At 40.0% G+C, this 20953-nt stretch overlaps 1 protein-coding gene across 2 annotated transcripts in view; it reads right to left on the reverse strand.

The window, feature by feature from the left end:
• MAP3K19 (mitogen-activated protein kinase kinase kinase 19) overlaps positions 1-20953 on the reverse strand; it is a 98861-nt gene that overhangs the window by 42396 nt on the left and 35512 nt on the right. For both annotated transcript variants that reach the window (XM_029605369.1, XM_029605370.1), the window contains exon 6: positions 15777-15886. In XM_029605369.1, coding sequence (XP_029461229.1) covers positions 15777-15886 — 110 coding nt within the window. The remainder of the gene's footprint in view (positions 1-15776; positions 15887-20953) is intronic.

Consider the following 20953-nt stretch of genomic DNA (forward strand, 5'->3'; position numbering starts at 1 on the left):
AACATATATGAGATCAATCCAACAAGAACTTTCTCTTCTAAAACTTATACTTAACACCAATAAAACTGAAATAATATGGCTAAGAAGAGACAACAAAAATCTCAAACAACCCACTCTCAACCTTGGAATAGCCAACATTACACCCTCAGATGAAGTCCGTGACCTTAGAATACAGATAGATGAAAACATCAACATGAAAAAACATATAAGTAAAATAATGAAATCTGGGTATTCCAAACTCAGAATCTTACACCGTCTAAAACCATTACTTACCTTCTAAGACTACCGCTCAGTCCTACAAACTAATATTTTCAAACCTGGACTATTGCAATTCACTTCTGTTGGGCCTTCCCGCAAGCACTATTAAACCACTACAACTTTTCCAAAATGCTTCAGGAACTAAATCATTTGATCATATTATCCCTTCTCTAATCAACCTTCACTAGCTTCCAATAAAGTTCAGAATCCATTACAAAATATTATCCCTCATCTTTAATATTATAAACAATTATGATCCACCTCCTCCAGGAATAGCAATAAAAAGCTACAACCCACAAAGAGATCTCAGATCTCAAAACAAAAATCTTCTTACAGTTCCTTCAAATCTGAACACTCATCTAACCCAAATAAGAGAATGAATGTTCACATTAGCAGGATCCAAACTATGGAACAAACTACCTGAATCAATAAGACTGTTAACGGAAAAAAAGAAATTCAAACAAGAACATTCAGAAAAGCCTATGAACTTATATAAAAAAATATCAAATAAACTATTTAATGAACATTATTATTCCAGGAATATTACTTCTTCTCAGCACAGCAAATAATAATTGACTAAAATCTATTCAAAACTGAAACAGTAAATATCAATATTAGATTGTTAACTTTGAAAGTTTTGATTATTCAATAGATACAATTAATTTAAATAGGAACCTATTAATACAATATTATACAATGTAATTGAATGCAATTTATATGAACCATTGTGATCTTCTGTTGGAACGATGGTATATAAAAAAGCCTAAATAAATAATTAAATAAATAAACTATAGATGTAGACAGGTAGTTCCTCTTTTGCAGCCTTAGCTGTTCTCAGCAGCAGTCCAGTTATGGGCGTATGGCCAGGGATGATCTACTTCCCTAACCTAGATGGTCTAGTTCCTTAATCTTAAAGTAACAAGTGTATCTTCCTGAGACTGACTTCCTATCTTACAGAAGCAAATGCACTACTGTAAGCTTGGTACTTCCTAGCTATCACATAGCTATCTGCTTCTAATGCCAATGTGTCTATTCTAAGAATTCTGAGATGGTCAGAGGGATAGTGAAAGACTTGTCTTTTCTGTCAGGGGAAAGTGCCTTGTAATATTCTAAAATCATAAATGCAATTTCATATGGCTAAAACCTATAGAAATTCTAATCAAGCAACATGCATTGCTTTCTGCAATATGCTGTTCATCACCAAGTAATATAATCAGTAATAACATTTTGTTGTGTATAAGCAAGCAGTATATATGTGTGTGGTCCTTGGCAGTGATTCATTGTGATCCATTTTACATAGGGATAACCTGAGCCTCTTTATCTATTTTTTTCCCTAATTTTTAACTCCACAACACCTTTTGTTGTGGGGTATTTTTAGCAAGAAAATTAAAGTGATTTTCTTAGATAAATTTTGTTTTGTGTAGAGTAAGTTCAGGGAAATTGCAGATTTATTGCAATTCTATTTAGAGTAGAGAGAAAATATTGTCTCTTTTTGTGAGGTTTTGAACATTCATCTCTGGGAAGCAAGTTGACCCAGAATCTAGGCAGAGAGCTGGACCTCAAGTATCTGCAACGGCTTCATCAACATTCTGGATGACAGAGAACCAAAGGTCACATGAGATTTAACTGAGAATTTATGCTACTATTCTCGCCAGAACTTAGGTGAGAATTTTGAAATTTTTCTTGAACTAAACTGAGATATAGGGCATCGGAGTGGTTTTCTGTTCTAACACACTTAAGCTAATTTTCTTAATTTTCCAATGTTAATTAATTTTTCTCTTACTATAATGTTATGTGCTTGTGTTTCCTATAGAGTATATGAATCCAAATGTGTTCTGTAGATGTGCATGCACTGATTTTGTTTGCATCACCTGCAATAGCAATACATTGAGGGCTGGATTTTAAAACCTACGTGCGCCGAGTACATTTGTGCGCGCTACCTAGCACGTAGAGATGTGAATCGTGTCCTCGATCGTCTTAACGATCGATTTCGGCTGGGAGGGGGAGGGAATCGTATTGTTGCCATTTGGGTGTGTAAACTATCGTGAAAAATCGTTAAAATCGTGAGCCAACCCCCTAAAACCCACCCCCGACCCTTTAAATTAAATCCCCCACCCTCCTGAACCCCCCCCCCCAAATGCTTTAAATTACCTGGGGATCCAGCGGTGGTCCAGAACGGTGGCGTCGAATCGTTTTTGTCTATGGCCGCCGCCATTTTGCGGCGGCCATTTTGCAAAATGGCGCCGGCTGAAGACAAAAGGATTCAATTGAGGGGGCCGTTCCGTACCACCACCGTTCTGGACCACCGCTGGATCCCCAGGTAATTTAAAGCATTTGGGGGGGTTCGGGAGGGTGGGGGATTTAATTTAAAGGGTCGGGGGTGGGTTTTAGGGGGTTTTAGTGTGCCGGTTTTCCTGCCCTCCCCCTTCCCCCGATTTACGATTTTTTAACGATAAATCGGGGGAATTGGTATTGTATCGTGGCCCTAACGATTTTTGACAATTTAAAATATATCGGACGATATTTTAAATCGTCAAAAAACGATTCACATCCCTACTAGCACGCACAAATGTACGCCTGATTTTATAACATGCACGCGCAGCCGAGTCCTTGGGGAGACCAGCTGGCTTTCCCCATTCCCCCCCCCCCCACCTTCCCCTCCCTTCCCCTACCTGTTCCGCCCCCCAGCCCCATACCCTACCCCCGGTACCTTTATTTCAGAAGTTACGCCTGCCAGCCAACTGCCGGCTCGAGATCCCCTGGCCCAGCAGCAGTGGAGAGGCCTCCAGCCATGCCCCTGGACCGCCCATTATTTCATGCCACAGGACTTACAGGTGTCCCGGGGCTTTATGCAGGTGGATTTATGCGCGTAGGCTTTTAAAATCTGTCCCTGTGGATTTATATTATTTGATGATGTTTTTATTTTCTGCTCCGACTTCTCCTTTCCACCCCTCAGAAAACCTTTAGTTGTGTGGGCATGGTACACTTGCTCATTCTAAATCACACAGTTGAGAGGTAGAGTTATTTATGTGGCCCCTCCCATTGTGCTGCTGGGTTACATTTACATACCTTAAAAAGTTATATACTGGTTGCAGTTACAAGGGATTGTATAGGCAGTATTTTTCGCATTTCAAGTACTTAGAAAGTATTTTGAGTTTAGCAGTAAATGGTAAAATATATTTTTACAAGAGATGCATATAAATCTTTTGTGTGAACAAGAAGTATTATATGCACAAGAAGTCCTCCAATGTTTCCCTGTTAATCCCTCCCCTGTCAACCCCTTCCCAAAAATTCAAGCGCTAACCTCGAGTCCCTTGAACTCGCCTCTCCTAAACAGATTGAACGAATCCTCCAAAAGGCTAAACCCGCCACTCATTCATCAGATACAATCCCCACTAAGACTCCTCTTTCCATCCCTGCCACCATTTTGAAACTCCTGGTAGACATAATAAACTGCTCCCTCTCACATGGCAAAGTATCCGACCCCCTTAAACATGCAATAGTCAAACCCATCCTAAAAGAAACCTAACCTTGACCCCAGTATCCCAGCTAATTATCACCCTATTTCTAACTTGCCTTTCATAGCAAAAATAATGGAGAAAATAGTCAATATCCAGCTCACCGAATTCCTTGAAGAGCACAACACCCTTCACCCGGCTCAATTTGGTTTTCGTAAAGCCCATAACACTGAAAGCCTCCTTCTCACCCTTTCTGACACTATACTCAAGGGATTGGACCACGGTCAATCATACATACTGGCCCTACTTGACATATGTGCTGCCTTTGACACCGTCAATCATACCATACTCCTCACCCGCCTTTCTGAAATCGGTGTCACTGATTCTGCGTTGCAATGGTTCTCGTCCTATCTCAACAACAGAAATTACACCGTAAAAATAGCCAACTGTAAATCATCCCACATCCCCCTCACACAGGGCGTCCCACAGGGTTCCTCCCTCTCTTCCACGCTCTTCAATATCTATCTCCTTCCCCTCTGCTATCTCCTCTCTGATCTTGGCCTAAAGTTTTTCATGTATGCTGACGTTCAAATTCTCATTCCGCTTCAAGATTCCTGATTAGGAAATTTTATATTGTCCTGCTGGTTATATGTGAATAAAGTGGATAAGGGGGATAGAGGTTTCTTTCTGGTTTTGAATGGGCTTTGTTTTGTACCACACTGTACTTTTCTTGCTTGCCAAACTTTGTAACATAGTTTTACAATGATGGCATGACATTTATTTTATCTTGCTTATTGTGTGTGCAATAAAATTACAATTTACAAAAAGAGAAAACAGCAGTGGAGAAGACTTGGATATTATTGCTTTGTTTTGAGAGACATTTTGAAGATATCTGTTTTTCTACAAAAGGATTTTTCATTATCACCCAGTACCTGGTTAATGTTGGTTGTTTTAGAGGCCTACTCTTCCCTCCATAGGGGAAGATACTTTTTGAGTTGGACACCCATTCAGATGCTAGAGGAAGAACATCTTGTGCTTATTATTCTAATATTTCTGATGTTATTTTTAATTTTGATAATTTTCGCCTGGTTTTTACTTTTCAAATTTAAGTAAACTTTTATTTGAACACCAAAAAAAACCCAACCCGAAATGATAAATAGTAGTGAACCAAACCCATAAAGCCTTTATTAGAGCAAAAAAGAAAAACCAGCAATGGCTTAGCAAAGTACAAAACAATCTAAACTGCTTTCTTGAAAGGTGACTTTGTATCCAGAAACCTGCCTCCCCTAAAAAGAGGTTCCATGTCTGCAATCTCTGGAATTCATGAACAAATCTACATTTTTTTGAAGGGGTTAATAAACGTGGATAAAGGTGAACCAGTAGATGTAGTGTATTTGGATTTTCAGAAGGCGTTTGCCAAAGTTCCTCATGAGAGGCGTCTAGGAAAAGTAAAAAGTCATGGGATAGGAGGCGATGTCCTTTCGTGGATTACAAACTGGTTAAAAGACAGGAAACAGAGAGTAGGATTAAATAGACAATTTTCTCAGTGGAAAAGGGTAAACAGTGGAATGCCTCAAGGATCTGTACTTGGACCGTGCTTTTCAATATATTTATAAATGATCTGGAAAGGAATACGATGAATTAGGTTATCAAATTTGCGGATGATACAAAATTATTCAGAGTAGTTAAATCACAAGCGGATTGTGATACATTACAGGAGGACTTTGCAAGACGGGAAGATTGGGCATCCAAATGGCAGATGAAATTTAATGTGGACAAGTGCAAGGTGATGCATATAGGGAAAAATAAACCTTGCTCTAGTTACACGATGTTAGGTTCCATATTAGGAGCTACCACCCAGGAAAAAGATCTAGGCATCATAGTGGATAATACTTTAAAATCGTCGTCTCAGTGTGCTGCAGCAGTCAAAAAAGCAAACAGAATGGTAGGAATTATTAGGAAGGGAATGGTGAATAAAACGGAAAATGTCATAATGCCTCTATTTCGCTTCATGGTGAGACCACACCTTGAATATTGTGTACAATTCTGGTCGCCACATCTCAAAAAAGATATAGTTGCGATGGAGAAGGTACAGAGAAGGGCAACCAAAATGATAAAGGGGATGGAACAGCTCCCCTATGAGGAAAGGCTGAAGAGGTTAGGGCTGTTCAGCTTGGAGAAGAGACGGCTGAGGGGGGGATATGATAGAGGTCTTTAAGATCATGAGAGGTCTTGAACAAGTAGATGTGAATCGGTTATTTACACTTTCGAATAATAGAAGGACTAGGGGGTATTCCATGAAGTTAGCAAGTAGCACATTTATGACTAATCGGAGAAAATTCTTTTTCACTCAACACACAATAAAGCTCTGGAATTTGTTGCCAGAGGATGTGGTTAGTGCAGTTAGTGTAGCTGGGTTCAAAAAAGGTTTGGATAAGTTCTTGGAGGAGAAGTCCATTAACTGCTATTAATCAAGTTTACTTAGGGAATAGCCACTGTTATTGCATCAGTAGCATGGGATCTGCTTGGTGTTTGGGTAATTGCCAGGTTCTTGTGGCCTGGTTTTGGCCTCTGTTGGAAACAGGATGCTGGGCTTGATGGACCCTTGGCCTGACCCAGCATGGCAATTTCTTATGTTCTAGCTAAGTAGCTTTCTTAGAAAGTTGCTTAAACTACAGATTGTGTGTATGTGTCTTACTGCATAGGCGATTGTTAGTGCACTTTACGGAACCCTGGTAATCAGAAGAGGAGGTCAGAATGGGGCATCTTCCTCCTGCCTTCTCACGGAGGGTTTCTGAACTTCGGGGAAGCTGCATGGTTGTGGCAAGGGACCTTTCCTGAGCTGCAATAAATATATTCAGGCTTGAAGGCTCCAGGAGGAGCATAAAAAGGCCATAAGTTATGGGTGACTAACCTCTTGTGGGACAGTTTGTGGGCAGAGTAGCGGGCATTAATGAGGTATCCATGGTGGCTCCTCCTGAATACCCTGATTAACTTTTTATGAGCCATGCAGAACATTTTTCATCCACCCTGAATATCTCCCAAATAGACCTTTTACCTCAACTACTATTTGTCAAAACCTGAATTACTGCAGATGCCTGCCCTCTGGATCTAAAAAAAAAACAGTGCAAGAATGGGGGTGGATCAACCCCTTAATGTTTTAAAGCAGGGGTCGGGAACCCATGGCTCGCGAGCCAGATATGGCTCTTTTGAGGGCTGCATCTGGCTCGCAGACACGTGTCGCCATACTTCGCGGTTCCCCGCTGACCCAGCTGCTCCCCGGTCCTCCGCCGCCCGGGCTTAAAATGCTGTCAGCCCGGGCGGAACGCGGCAGGACAGCTGGAGTCAGCGGCACCGGCGTGCTCTCTTCTCCTCCCCCCCCCGCGGCCCGGAAGAGGAAGTGGAGAGCATCGGGTGCCTGCGCGGGAAGAAGAGACCACCCTAGCGTGGTCTCTTCTTCCGCGCAGGCACCCGATGCTCACCACTTCCTCTTCCGGGCCGCGGGGGGGAGGAGAAGAGAGCACGCCGACTGGAGTCATCCGGGTGCCTGCGCGGGAGGTCAACGGGTGTCAGCCGGGTGCCAGCGCTGGAGTCATCGGGTGCCTGCGCGGGTCTTCCCGCGCAGGCACCCGATTGCTCTCCACTTCCTCTTCCCGGGCCGCGGGAAGAAGAGAGCACACCGGTGCTCTCTTCTTCCCGCGGCCCGGAAGAGGAAGTGGAGAGCATCGGGTGCCCTGCGCGGGAAGAAGACTGCAGCGGCGGCTCGGAGGGAAAATGAAAATCTTCAACCCGCGGCCGATGGGACTCCGCCTTCGCCTCCGCGAGGGCTGAAAATGAAGGAGGTTAGCGTTGGGAGGTGGCTGCTGCTGCCGCGAGTTCCCGGGGGGGGGGGGGGGGGAGAGAGAGAGTGAATGAGCGAGCAAGCATGTGTGTTTGAGATCCTGTGTGTGTGAGTGAGAGATTGCATGTATGTGAATGATTGAGAGCCTGTATATGTGAAAGAGAGTATGTCTGTGATTGAGATCCTGCCTGTGAGAGAGAGAGCATGAATGTAAGTTTACCATTGGGAACCTGTATGTGTAAGTTTGTAATTGAAAACCTGTTTGTTTGAAAGAGTATGTGTGTATGATTGAGATCCTTTGTGTGTGAGAGAGATCATGTGTATGTATGATTAAGAGCCTGTGTGTATAAGTAAGAGAGAGATCATGTGTGTCTGTGTCTGATTGACAGCTGGTTTAGGTGATGGAGCATGTGAGTATGTGATTGAGAGCCTGTGTTTAAATGAGAGAGAGAGACCATGTGTGTCTGTGTGATTGAGAGCTGATTTAGGTGAGGGAGCATGTGAGTATGTGATTGAGAGCCTGTGTTTAAATGAGAGAGAGAGACCATGTGTGTCTGTGTGATTGAGAGCTGATTTAGGTGAGGGAGCATGTGAGTATGTGATTGAGAGCCTGTGTTTAAATGAGAGAGAGAGACCATGTGTGTCTGGTGTGTGATTGAGAGCTGATTTAGGTGAGGGAGCATGTGAGTATGTGATTGAGAGCCTGTGTTTAAATGAGAGAGAGAGACCATGTGTGTCTGTGTGATTGAGAGCTGATTTAGGTGAGGGAGCATGTGAGTAATGTGATTGAGAGCCTGTGTTTAAATGAGAGAGAGAGACCATGTGTGTCTGTGTGTGATTGAGAGCTGATTTAGGTGAGGGAGCATGTGAGTATGTGATTGAGAGCCTGTGTGTAAATGAGAGAAAGAGAGGACATGTTTGTAAGCATGTGAATGAGAGTCTGTGTGTGAGAGAAAAAGACAGCATGTATTTATGTGATTGAAAGCCTGTGTGTGTGTAAGCGTGAAAAAGATAGACAGCATGTGTGTAAATGTGTAATTAAGAGCCTATATAAGTGAGAGAGAAAAAACATTTGTATATGTGAGTGACTGAGAGCAGGTGTGTATAGGTGTGTCATTGAGAGCCAGTGTGAGAGAGAGCGCTGGTATGTGACTGAGAGAGGAGAAAGTTCCAAGCAAACCATCCCACCTCCTGCTAATTCAGAACAATCTCAGGACACCTGGATATCAAACGTTCCCAGGTATGCAGAGCAAAAAAATTTTTGTATCCTTATTATTTTTCATTACTGGATCTTTGTGTCTGCTATTTTGAAATATTTTGTTGGTATCTGGAAATGTTTTATATGAGTTTTTAATTATTGGATATTCCACTCATCAGCTGTTTCGAAATATGTTCTTTTTGTTAGTACAGTTTTACTGCTGATGATTTTTATATTTCTTGATTTGTTTTATAAGGATGTGTGATGTTTCTTTTTTCCTTTGTTACACTGCATACAGAGACTCTGGCTTGTTGCAGTTTCCAATTCAGTTTTTGTCTGCATGCTTCTTGTTATGCGTTTTGGTCTCTTTATTCTATGTTAGGTGAGGGACAGCACGTGATTCAGGTGAGGTTTTCTGCTGGCGTGTAGTTTCTGTGTAGGACTCTATAGCAGCCTGACTTGGTCCGTTTTCCTAATAGGAGATATATTGGTGTCTTAAGGCCTGGTGTAATATTTTCAGAGACTTATTGTACTTTAAAAGTGTGATCTTACATAAAATGCACACATTTACTTGTATTTAGTTTTAAACATATTGTATGGCTCTCATGGAATTACATTTTAAAATATGTGGCGTTTATGGCTCTCTCAGCCAAAAAGGTTCCTGACCCCTGTTTTAAAGCATTGACACTATATTAAAGTTACAAGCAATCATAATAGATATCGTACCGCACAATTTACCATTCATAAAGTTTTCGTTACAAAGAGTAATCAAAAAGAATGACATTGTTTCCTTTTACACTGTCAGCCATCTGTTTTAACACAAAATGAATGGGATATAATTAAACAAGACACAGGTGCTATGCACTCACCATGTAATTTTGTGCTAACCTTGGGGATGTTACATTTCCACCTGCGGTAAAATAAACAGGGCACTGACACCTGACACTTAGACTAACAAAAGAGGATCTCAAGACCTGAAACACTAAACACAGCAATGAGAAGGCTCTATAGTGAATTCAGTAATTAATCTTTCGAATACATTTCTAAGACTGCTTTATTTAAAACTGTAAATTAACTAAGAATTATAAAATGCAGCATTCAAATAAGATCATATTGGAAAAGAAAGAAAATCAATAAAGCAAATATAGGAAGCATGCATACAAATAAAGAGAAAAAAGCAAAGTGAAGAAAGATAAGGGAGAAGAAGCCATCCTGTAAACATAGAACACAAAAGCAGACTCCAGTCAGTGCACCGACTGATCGAGGAAGGCAAGCAAGGAATATATTGACTTCACAGTCCTCCACATACACCACAGAAGAGGACCTTCATGTCCAAGCCTCTAGAGAGTCACTTCTAAGTATATTTTCTGACTCCAGATAGCAAATCATCATCCTGTACCACAAAAACAGAGTGGATGATTCCCTAGAAACACACATCTTAAAGATACAATTTTCCCTCACTAATATCTTTACAGGGATAGCCATGTAAGGGGGTCATTTATCAAAATGCGCTAAGGCGTTTTCGCATGCGTTAAGGGCTTATCGCATGCGAAAAGCCCTGTTAACGCATGCGATAGGCCCTTACCGCATGCGAACATGTCTTTAACACATGCGATAGCACCATATCGTATGGGGCGATGCAAATTTGAAAAAGAGGAGGAGTTAGGGGCGGGGAGTGGGCTGGGTTTGCCAGTCTGTGACGTGCTATCGCACAGACTTAATGCCAATTTTAACTACACCTTTTTCACTAGTGTTAAGCCATGCGATAGCTTGCATTACAGGGCGGTAAGGTTTTATTGCATTTTGTGATGCCTCCTGAAAGGCCTGTTTTAGTAGATTTGAGGCTCCCAGGGCGCCAGCCTAGCTACCTGGGGGGGGAAAGGGGGGAGAGAGAGAACCTATCCATCATGTCCTCTCCCTAGACAGGTATTTGTATCACTATGGGTGGCCCATCTAGTAACTCGAGGTGAGGTGTAAGTATTAGTGTAGGGGGTTAGGGGCCACTTTGACATTCATCGTGACGTACGAACAGAACAGTGGTCTCTTGTGAAGATTTGATGACCTCTGGATAGAGGAAACTCATCCAAAGATGAGATTCGGGCAATGTTTTCTCTACCTAGCTTGATGTTACCTAGGTAGAGAGTCCATCAAGCTAGGTTGAGAGAACCTTGCATAAATATCATCTTGGAGTGAGTTTCCTCACTCCGTAGGTCATCAAATTTTCACAAGAGACCACTGTTCTGTTCGTATGTCTCACGTTGAATGTCAAAGTGGCCCATAACCCCCTACACTAATACTTACACCTCATCTCAAGTTACTAGGTGGGCCACCCATAGGGATACAAATACCTATCTAGGGAGAGGACATTATGGCTAGTCAGTCTCTCTCTCTCTCTCACAACCATTAACAGTGGTTGAATGCAGGAAATACAACAGGTCTGGCACTTATCGCAAAATCAGAAAATGTTATCACAATTTGTGCTAACTTAGCTCTTCGCATAGGTAATTAGCGCAAATTGCAATAAACTGTATATTAGCATAAAACACACCCCTTTTCCTATTGCATGCGATACTTATCGCATTTTGATAAATCCAGGCCTTAGTCTGGTATAGCAAAAATGACAGGAGGTGCCACCGACTCCTGACATTTTCCCCCATTAATATGGCTACCTTAATGAAGTACCTTTTTTTAAATGTGTAAGTGTGAAAATCCTATCTATCTCAACCATTAAAATGTTTTTTACCTTGGAAATATAAATTCAGTAACTGTAGTTATTGGATGCTTGTTTCTTTCCAAAATGTACTGATTGTACAACAGTCCAAAATTAGCCTACTGGACACCATACTTAAAGCAGTCGAGCAGTGTGGGAATTCCCATTTTGTATGCTCTTCCTGGCATATTTTAGAATCATTATAAAAGTTCAAGTTGTGTTTCTTTATAACTGTAAGGCTGGTCAGGCCTCACTATAGTTGTAAGGTGATTATGGGGTTAACTAACAAGATTTTACCATAGACTATTTCTTGCCCACTAGAGATTCAGTGGGTATTAGTAATATTATGTGACATTGATGGTCCATCCTTCAAGGAGTGGGTCAGTCGTGAAAAATTATAAAAGGAGGACTCAGAGTCCTAGAAGAGAAGTCTTAGAGAGAGAACAAGAGAGACGTGGCCAAGGACTGAGCTCTGATTTAGGCTCGAATTGTCAGAAGTGTGTGGGCGGGGTTTCTCTCCTTCCTGCATTTGGTGCCAGGTGACCTAAGAGGATTCTAATCCCAGATAGTAGAGATTGAATTATTTTCCTGAATGTCTACAGCTAGCGAGTAACTCCTGGAGCAAGAGTTAGGTCTGAAGGAAGGAGTACCCAAGGCGAGGCAAGAGAAAGGCCATCTTATGTTTCATTTCCACCCAAGTTGGTTGAGAATTTTGAGAAATCCTTGACTTTTGGGATTTTTATGCTACATGTTTTACTTATTTATTTCGTTTTCTGAAATTTTCTTTGCATGTGCTATCAGTAGATTATCAGTAAATGATTTGGTTTGGAACACAACCACTGGTGTGGACTGTTCATTTTTACCAAGTGTGATTCCCCTGGGCCTTACTGGTTAAACCCATCCCCCATACAGAACACCTGGTTCCCAGATGCTGCAATGAATTGTTTAAATTCAACTGTCTCTGAAGAGAGGCCCCTTGTGAAGGGGGGATTACCTAATTAATGGATAGAGACATTTTCAGTTCTGTTGAAAAATGGCTGCTAAGTTGGATTCTAAAACTGGCTTCTTCAACTTGTACTGCCACCTAGCTGCTAGTTCCCCCATGTATGTACAGCCTCTTCAGCTAAATGAAAATGTATATATTTTTTAAATGTTATTTAAAAATGCATTCACACACCCATTCGTACTCCCCATTCTTCCCCCTAATTTCTTCACAATATTCCTTCTCCAAAGGTAGCAAGGCTCTCCAAAACTGGCAAATGGTCCTTTTCCATCTTTGGCCTTACCCTCTGGAACTCTCTACCATTAAATAAACAACTAACCAGCGATACTAAAGACTTCAAGAAACTCTTGAAGACCTATTTATTTAATGAGGCATTCACTCATCTCAATAATTCTTAAGTGGTGCTAAAGATATTCAGCTCTGTCATTATAGATTTAACTGAGAATATTTGTTGATTATTTTGTTTATACTGTTTTTAATGTATTTTCTGTTTTTGAATGTGTATGTTTTATTGTACCTTGCCCCTAAACTATACTAGAGGGAGAGAGTAATAAGTACTTTAAAATAAATAAATAAATAAATAAATGACTCCCACTATCTAAAATCATAGGTGAGTTACATGTATGCATAATTAAAATCACCAGTTTTCTGATTCCATCACCAGTTCACCCAGTTCTTCTCCAGGTCATTGAGACCCTCCTACTCCTTCAGCCTGAATACTCCCCAGTTCATCCAGTCCTTCCACCCAACCAAAAATAAATAGATGAGTCTGGTATCAATTCTGCAAGACAATTAGCAGGTGTAAAATTTATTTATTTTATTTAGCTGATTTTTATATTCCGCTTTTTGGCACTTCAATTGCAACTAGATGTGAATTGGCAAGTAATTAGAGAAAAGCCTCTTTATCTTCAGAGGGGCGAGTATGTTTGTGCATAGAGAGGATGTACAGCAATCAAACAAGAGAGACTGTAGAATTTTGAAAGGACATGAGTACTCTATGTTCAGTGGTTACAAGTGAAGCCACCTAAGCCTGCTGATTATTTATTTATGTATTTATTTAAAACTTTTATATACCGACGTTCATAGACATATCACATCGGTTTACAAATAACAGGGGGATAAATATATTGAAACTGAGAGGGAAGTATAAAGTTACATGTAACAGGGGTATAAAAAACTTGGAAGAGTTGAAGAAAATGGTCAGGTGACCTAGGCGAGAAGAGTTAAATAGATAGAACAATAACTATAATATCATTGCTTGTATAGATCTGGAGGAGGGTGGTAGAGAGGGAAGGAGCTATGGTGGGGGGAGGTAATTCAAGTGTAGGCTTGTTCGAACAGCCACGTCTTAAGCTTTTTTTTGAAGGTGGCAGTGCAGTGTTCTAGGCGGAGATCTGGTGGCATAGAGTTGCATAAAGTTGGACCTGCCACCTTAATATAGAATGACCAGACAGAAGCAGTCTGGTTGAAGAACAGAAGCCCTCCTGAGGAGTGATGCAGGGGAATCGGGATGGAGAGGGGAAAGAAAGAGAAGGGATAAGGTTCTCAACGTTTAGACCAAAAAAACGTGAACACAGAAATGAAAACTGTTACCCTTAATGATATAACTAGTTATAAATTAGTTGATACGACTAGGAATCTAGGAGTAATTTTTGACTATGAACTGAATTTTAAGGCTCATATTTCGAAGAAAGTTAAAGAAGGTTTTAGCAAGTTGATGATGCTAAAACGGTTGAAACCTTATCTCTCTAGGGAAAACTTCAGAACAATACTCCAGGCTTTATTATTAACCAAACTTGATTATTGTAATTCCACCCTGTTAGGCCTTCCAAAAGCAACACTCCGTCCCCTACAGGTTCTTCAAAATACGGCTCCTCCTTTCGAACACTAGAAAAATGGACCATATTAAGCCAGTTTTAAAGGATTTACACTGGTTACCAGTTGAAAGTAGGATAACTTACAAAGCCTTATGTATTATTCATAAGGTACGATATAATGACATGTCTGCTTGGTTAAACTCTACATTAAAATTACATGTCCCTCAACGCAATCTGAGGTCGACAAATAAAGCACTTTTGACAATTCCAACAGTCAGGTCTGCACACTTAAGCGAAGTCAGAGCACGGGCTATCTCTATTGCTGGGCCGACACTTTGGAACAAATTGCCTTCAGAAATATGGCTGCAAGAAAATTTGAAGAGGTTTAAGAAAGATCTTAAATCATGGCTTTTTAGACAAGCTTTTGAAATGGTCAATGAAGTTTAATCTAGGCCTTCTGTATGATTATGTTTTTGTTCTTAACCTGTTCTTATCTTTTTAATGTTAATTTAGTTCCTATTTTAATTTGATTTTAATTGATATTGTATTTTTTCATTTTATTCCTTTTATCATGTTCCTATAATATGATCTATGTAAACCGTAGAGATAGAACCTGTTTCTGTGCAACAGTATATAAAAATTGTACAAATTAATAAATGATAAAAGTTCCAATCATCATAATAGGACTTGATGCTACATGGGGCAGTGTGGTGTTTATTATCCTCTCTATGACATCATGTGGTTTGACTATGTCTATAACCTCTCGAGGCCCACACAGTTAGTCAAAGTAATTGTTATTGTAGCAAGCATTATTTATCTGTAAAATTTGACTATTGGTGTATGCAGTGGTTGTTGAATTAATAAAACTATTAATTAAAAAAAAAATAGCAACTTGTGCGTAAAACTCTTGACCCCACCCTGGAATGCCCCTAGATTTCCCCTTCTTTTTGTGCAAATGTGTGCTTGAGACCAAAGATATGTGTGTATTTTTTACATTTATAAAATAACATATATATAAATACAAACTACTTATATATGTATATACTAATTTGTGATCACAAATACAGAAGCACCTCCTTTCTTAATGATCACTCAATACATAAAGCAAAACAGAGAAGGAAATAGAATTTTATTCTATTACCAATAAATACTTCCCAACAAGAGACAATATCATATGCTATGCTCAAAGATGTATAATCTGCTGTCTCTCGCCCGCAATGGGCCGCAGGCAGTATTCAGCCTTTTGAGCGGATTTTATATAATCATTTATTGCCTCTTGTGTTAACTATTTCACAATACCCTTTACCTTTTTAATTGAAACCAATATTTAATTTTTTAACCACATCTATTCTTGTGTATATCAGCCTAATGCATATAATTAAAAAGAATATTTAGCCGCACTAATTCATTCAAAACCTGACATGGGCCATGTTTCGACTCAACAGTCTTCTTCTTATGCTATGTAAAGACTTGTTAAAAGAAGCACCTTACCTGGGAGTTCTGAATGACTAAGCTATTCTCTTCTGAGGAGGCGACAAACGAGTTGGATAAAGGCAGCTTTACATTAGGGCAGAAGTCCCAGGACGGTTCATCTTGTATTTCTGTAACAGCAAAATGATGTCATAGTAACTTTAACAATTTTATTCAGCTCTGTCTAAATTAAGTCAAAAGAAAAAGGATTTCACTGTAACTTAGAGCTGGATTGGTAATTCTTTCTTGAAGCATGAGGAGTATTTGCAATTTAAATATGTAAATGCTTTATAAAGGTCAATTTGCAGCCCTGTACTTCAATTGTTTTTTTAAGTTTCCCAGCATTATTTACTCACAGATATCCAGATAAGTAGGAAGTTATCCCACCACACAAGGCCAGATAACTTCAGAAACAGGTCTAACGTTAGCTGGCTAACCTAGCTGGATATATGCGATATTCGGCTAAGTTAGCCGGCTTACTCGATGCCTCCAAGCAATACCCTCGAAACGCCCCTTGTGTATCTGGCTAAATTATAGCTGGATAAGCAGCTATCCGGCTATAATTTAGATGGATAATTAGCTGAATATGCCTAATTTTCCATTTAGACAAATAACTTGTGAGTTATCCATCTAAATGGCTTTTGAATATGCACCTCTATATATTTTACACATTTTGAAATGCAAAATAACTTTAATTCAGTTGTCACCCTCATTTACAGGTCATTTCCTGTAAAAGGCAAGGGGTTACCTTCAGATGCTGCAGAATTAGTAAAAAATCGGGTGCAACTTTGGATCAAGATTATCCGGGGGGGGGGGGGGGGAGGGGGAGGCAGCAAAAGAAACTGCAAGGCTCGAGGGGATTCCAATAGTCTCTCAATAAAATGTCCTCACACAGTGGGTTGTGTTCCAAAACAAAAATATACTTTACCAAATTTCCACAATTAACACAAATCCAAAAAGAACAAGAAACAGTTCTTCATAAAAACCAACAGACAGTCCCAGTAGAGAAAAATCACAAGATGTCATAGGTGGCAACTGGATTTCTAATGGCTCCCCAGGTTCCTTTTCTCTCCAGGACGTGGGCTGAACATGGAACTTCCTTTCCAGATGCAATTTAACATCACTGCAGCTGGGCCCCTCATGCCACCCACTCCAGCCTTGGAGCACCACAGATAAGGAGAACTCACAGACGAGGAAGGAGATTTCTCCTCCCCTCTCCAAGAGAGAGTCCAGCTCCTAACTGCCTCTCTCACTTGCAACTTTTAGCTGATGACTGCCTTTACTGCTTTGTGGAGACATCCATGTACATTTTAGAAAAAGACCCACCCTTTTTGAGAAGGACCAGAAAAATCAATCACAAAACACTCTACAACCCTGGAACTTTCCATTGCTGGAATTTTCACCTATGGTGACAGCTTAAACAGCCTTACACAATATAACTTGAATAATAAAGTATCTTTCATAAAGAAATATCAGCAAGTCATATGCAATGTTGTGGAGATGTGAAGCCCTATTGAGCTTTCTTGCCTCCTGCTAGCAGAGGGCTTCTTGGACACTCTGGTTAGTCCTCCCAATTCTGTGATCCATATGCCCGGCTGATAGCCATCTTGTTCCTGTCTATCCACAGTTATATTTCAGGTTCAGAGGGCTTGGTCCTACATTCAGTCCTATGTTTTGTCTTAGCCTCAGGCCTACATTTCGTATTCTTGTTTATTCTTAGTTTGCTTCCTGCAGTGTTCCTACACTGCTTCTATAGGTGCCTTCCTGTCTCCTGGCTCCTACAGTGGTCCTGCCCTGATTCTGTGAGAGCCTTTATGTCTCCAAATCTGGATTCTTCCTTGACTCTGTGTGCCTTGTATTTCCTGCTCTCCAAGTCCTGCTAGCCATCAGTACCTGAGGGCTAAACCCATGGGAAAGGTAACCCTCACAAGTAAAAGACATCCTGCTCCTACTCCAATAAGAGTCTGCCAGTCTTGTCCTGTCTGTGCACTATCCGCCCTTGGCTTTGGAGTCATATCTCTGGCAGAATATGCCATCACAGGAGAAAAGTAATATGAAAGACAGGATATACTGCTAGATATTCTACAAATGGAAGAAAAGATGAAGGCTAGAGATGTCAAGAAGAGTTTGTGCAGTAAAGACATACAGAGAATCAATTTCACTACAATGAGCCTGTGAAGGAATAAGATCTGATTCAACTATGAATAAGTTAAATTACTCCAGAACAAATATAAATATGAAATTTAATTCATGCTGGGACCTAAGCAATTAACTTCAGCATGCACAGTAAAATAGCATGTTATGCAGGAAGGTTTTACAGGGCATGCTAAAGGGGTCCTAAGAGATGTTTGTGCGGGCTTGCAAAAAATTGTGCACCTGCACATGGAAATCAAAGAACATCATATCCAAATGAAATGTTTTTGCAAGCTCTACCTAAACAGCAAGGTATGCTCACTGTCCACACTATTTAGCAAGAGCTTGATAAATGAACATTATTTAAAATCTGCTCTGACCTGGTAACTTACCAACCTGAGCAATATCAATACCGACAATCCCTTGTCCAATAATAAATTATTTTTCAACAAAACAAGAGAACCTTTCTGTTCTGCTCACCAATTCACCATTCCATACACCTCATCATATTGATTAAATGATTTTATTTCCAAATTTCTACATTTACAATATTCTCACTTATTTAAATACACCAATCACACCTCATTCACACAACCACATCCCACTAAAAATATATACTAGTATTTCTTGTATAGATTAAAACCCCACTCTTATTTCATACCCACAAATGTGCAAAAATCCACCTCAGCATTTCAAAATCCCTTTTTGTAAATGAACGCTGCCTTTTTGTTAACATTTAAATCTTTTTCTTTTTTTCACAACAATAGACCCTCAATAATTCAAGATTCAGTTCCCAATGATGGCTCAATACTAGATCCTTAATAATTCAGGCTTTTGAAACAACAATTTTGCATCTTCCACCAGTGGGAATTGAGTGGGCCTTGAGAATTGTGCCGTTTGAAACAATAACTTTTATGCATTGAGCCATCATTAGGAACTGAATTATTAAGGATCTAGTATTGAGCCATCATTGGGAACTGAATCTTGAATTATTGAGGGTCTATTGTGAAACAAAGAAAAAGATTTAAATGTTAACAAAAAGGCAGCGTTCATTTACAAAAAGGGATTTTGAAATGCTGAGGTGGATTTTTGCACATTTGTGGGTATGAAATAAGAGTGGGGTTTTAATCTATACAAGAAATACCAGTATATATTTTTAGTGGGATGTGGTTGTGTGAATGAGGTGTGATTGGTGTATTTAAATAAGTGAGAATATTGTAAATGTAGAAATTTGGAAATAAAATCATTTAATCAATATGATGAGGTGTATGGAATGGTGAATTGGTGAGCAGAACAGAAAGGTTCTCTTGTTTTGTTGAAAAAAAAAAATAACTTACCAACCTGACCAAATCACATACCAAGGACAAACTAAATAGCACAAGCACTCTAAATAATGAGGAAGCTAAACTGAGCATGCCCAGTTCTCTTTTTCACTTGGTTCCTCCTGCTGGCTTCCAAGGGCTTTACAAGTAAGTCTGGCATATAGGGCTTGTTTGTCAGTGCAGGGGCAAGAAGTGGAAGACCTGCCACACGCCAGAAGGGAAGGTCAAAGGTGTGGGGAAAGTTTCAGGAAAGTAGAAAACTGGCAATGGTGCGTGTTTAGAGCCCTCTGTCTTCTGCTTCAGTAAGGATCTTCAACGAGCAGTGTGAGAAGACGTGGTTGGTACAAAAGGGAGGATGCAAGGGAAAGACCCAGGGAGGCCACACCTAGTCAGTCAAGTTTCCAGGATTGCCAGAATTGATATGCATTAGAGAGATTTGTAAGGATAAACAAAGTAGAATAGATGCCAAATGTCCGTAATAGCACTTTATTTTGATGGAGACGTATTACATTAAAACTGCCCGACTCTTGCCGAGTTTCGCCACCATATGCTTGGCTGCCTCAGGGGCTGTATACGTATAAAGTCCTAGCGTCAAAGATAAACGTGCTTTGTGTAGGACAACTGGGGAGAAGGAGACGGCAGCTCCTTAAACAGAACTGATATATTGATGTGTTTTGCTGACATACTATAAGATATTTATTAGATTGTTACAGTTGTACCAATCTTCCTATTAAAATCACCCATTGCATGTATTTTGTAATGTGGATCTGCTACTGCCAGGTGATCATGGATCTAAAAAAAATCATATAATATAATTCTTCTTCAGTGCAGGGGGCATACATTTGCTATTTTGTATTTGTAATTTAAATATTCTCCTGAACAAATTTTTTATTTCTAAGATGTTAATTTCCATCTTTGGGTTAATTATAAAAGCTACTACGTGTTGTTCATTTGTATACCTGAATAGCCCTTTATTAATTTATTTTTCTCTTGCCCTTTATTCTTGCCAGGCTCGGTATGCTAATGCCCAGTCTTTTCATGGTCTTGATGAAGTCTTCAGGTTTGTTCCCCATCCCTGAGATAATTATTGCTGCAATGTTTGAAATCTATTTTCCATTTCCTAATCCTTTTTCACGTCCATTTAGCCCATTGCGACCTATTCATTTGCACTTTCTTTCTTCTTCTTTAGCAATTTATATCCATCAACAGCTTACTAGGCCTGTCATATCTTCATTAGAGCCCTGATAGCTAGTGAAATTCAGGATAAGAACATAAGAAGATAAGAAATTACCATGCTGGGTCAGACCAAGGGTCCATCAAGCCCAGCATCCTGTTTCCAACAGAGGCCAAACCAGGCCACAAGAACCTGGCAATTACCCAAACACTAAGAAGATCCCATGCTACTGGTTCAATTAATAGCAATGGCTATTCCTTAAGTAAACTTTATTAATAGCAGTAAATGGACTTCTCCCCCAAGAACTTATCCAAACCTTTTTTGAACTCAGCTACACTAACTTCACTAACCACATCCTCTGGCAACAAATTCCAGAGCTTAATTGTTCGTTGAGTGAAAAAGAATTTTCTCCGATTAGTCTTAAATGTGCTACTTGCTAACTTCATGGAGTGCCCCCTAGTCCTTCTATTATCCGAAAGTGTAAATAACGGATTCACATCTACTCATGCAAGACCTCTCATGATTTTAAAGATCTCTATCATATCCCCCCTCAGCCATCTCTTCTCCAT

Source organism: Rhinatrema bivittatum, chromosome 6 (assembly GCF_901001135.1).
Source record: "Rhinatrema bivittatum chromosome 6, aRhiBiv1.1, whole genome shotgun sequence".
In the NCBI taxonomy this organism is placed as follows: domain Eukaryota; kingdom Metazoa; phylum Chordata; class Amphibia; order Gymnophiona; family Rhinatrematidae; genus Rhinatrema; species Rhinatrema bivittatum.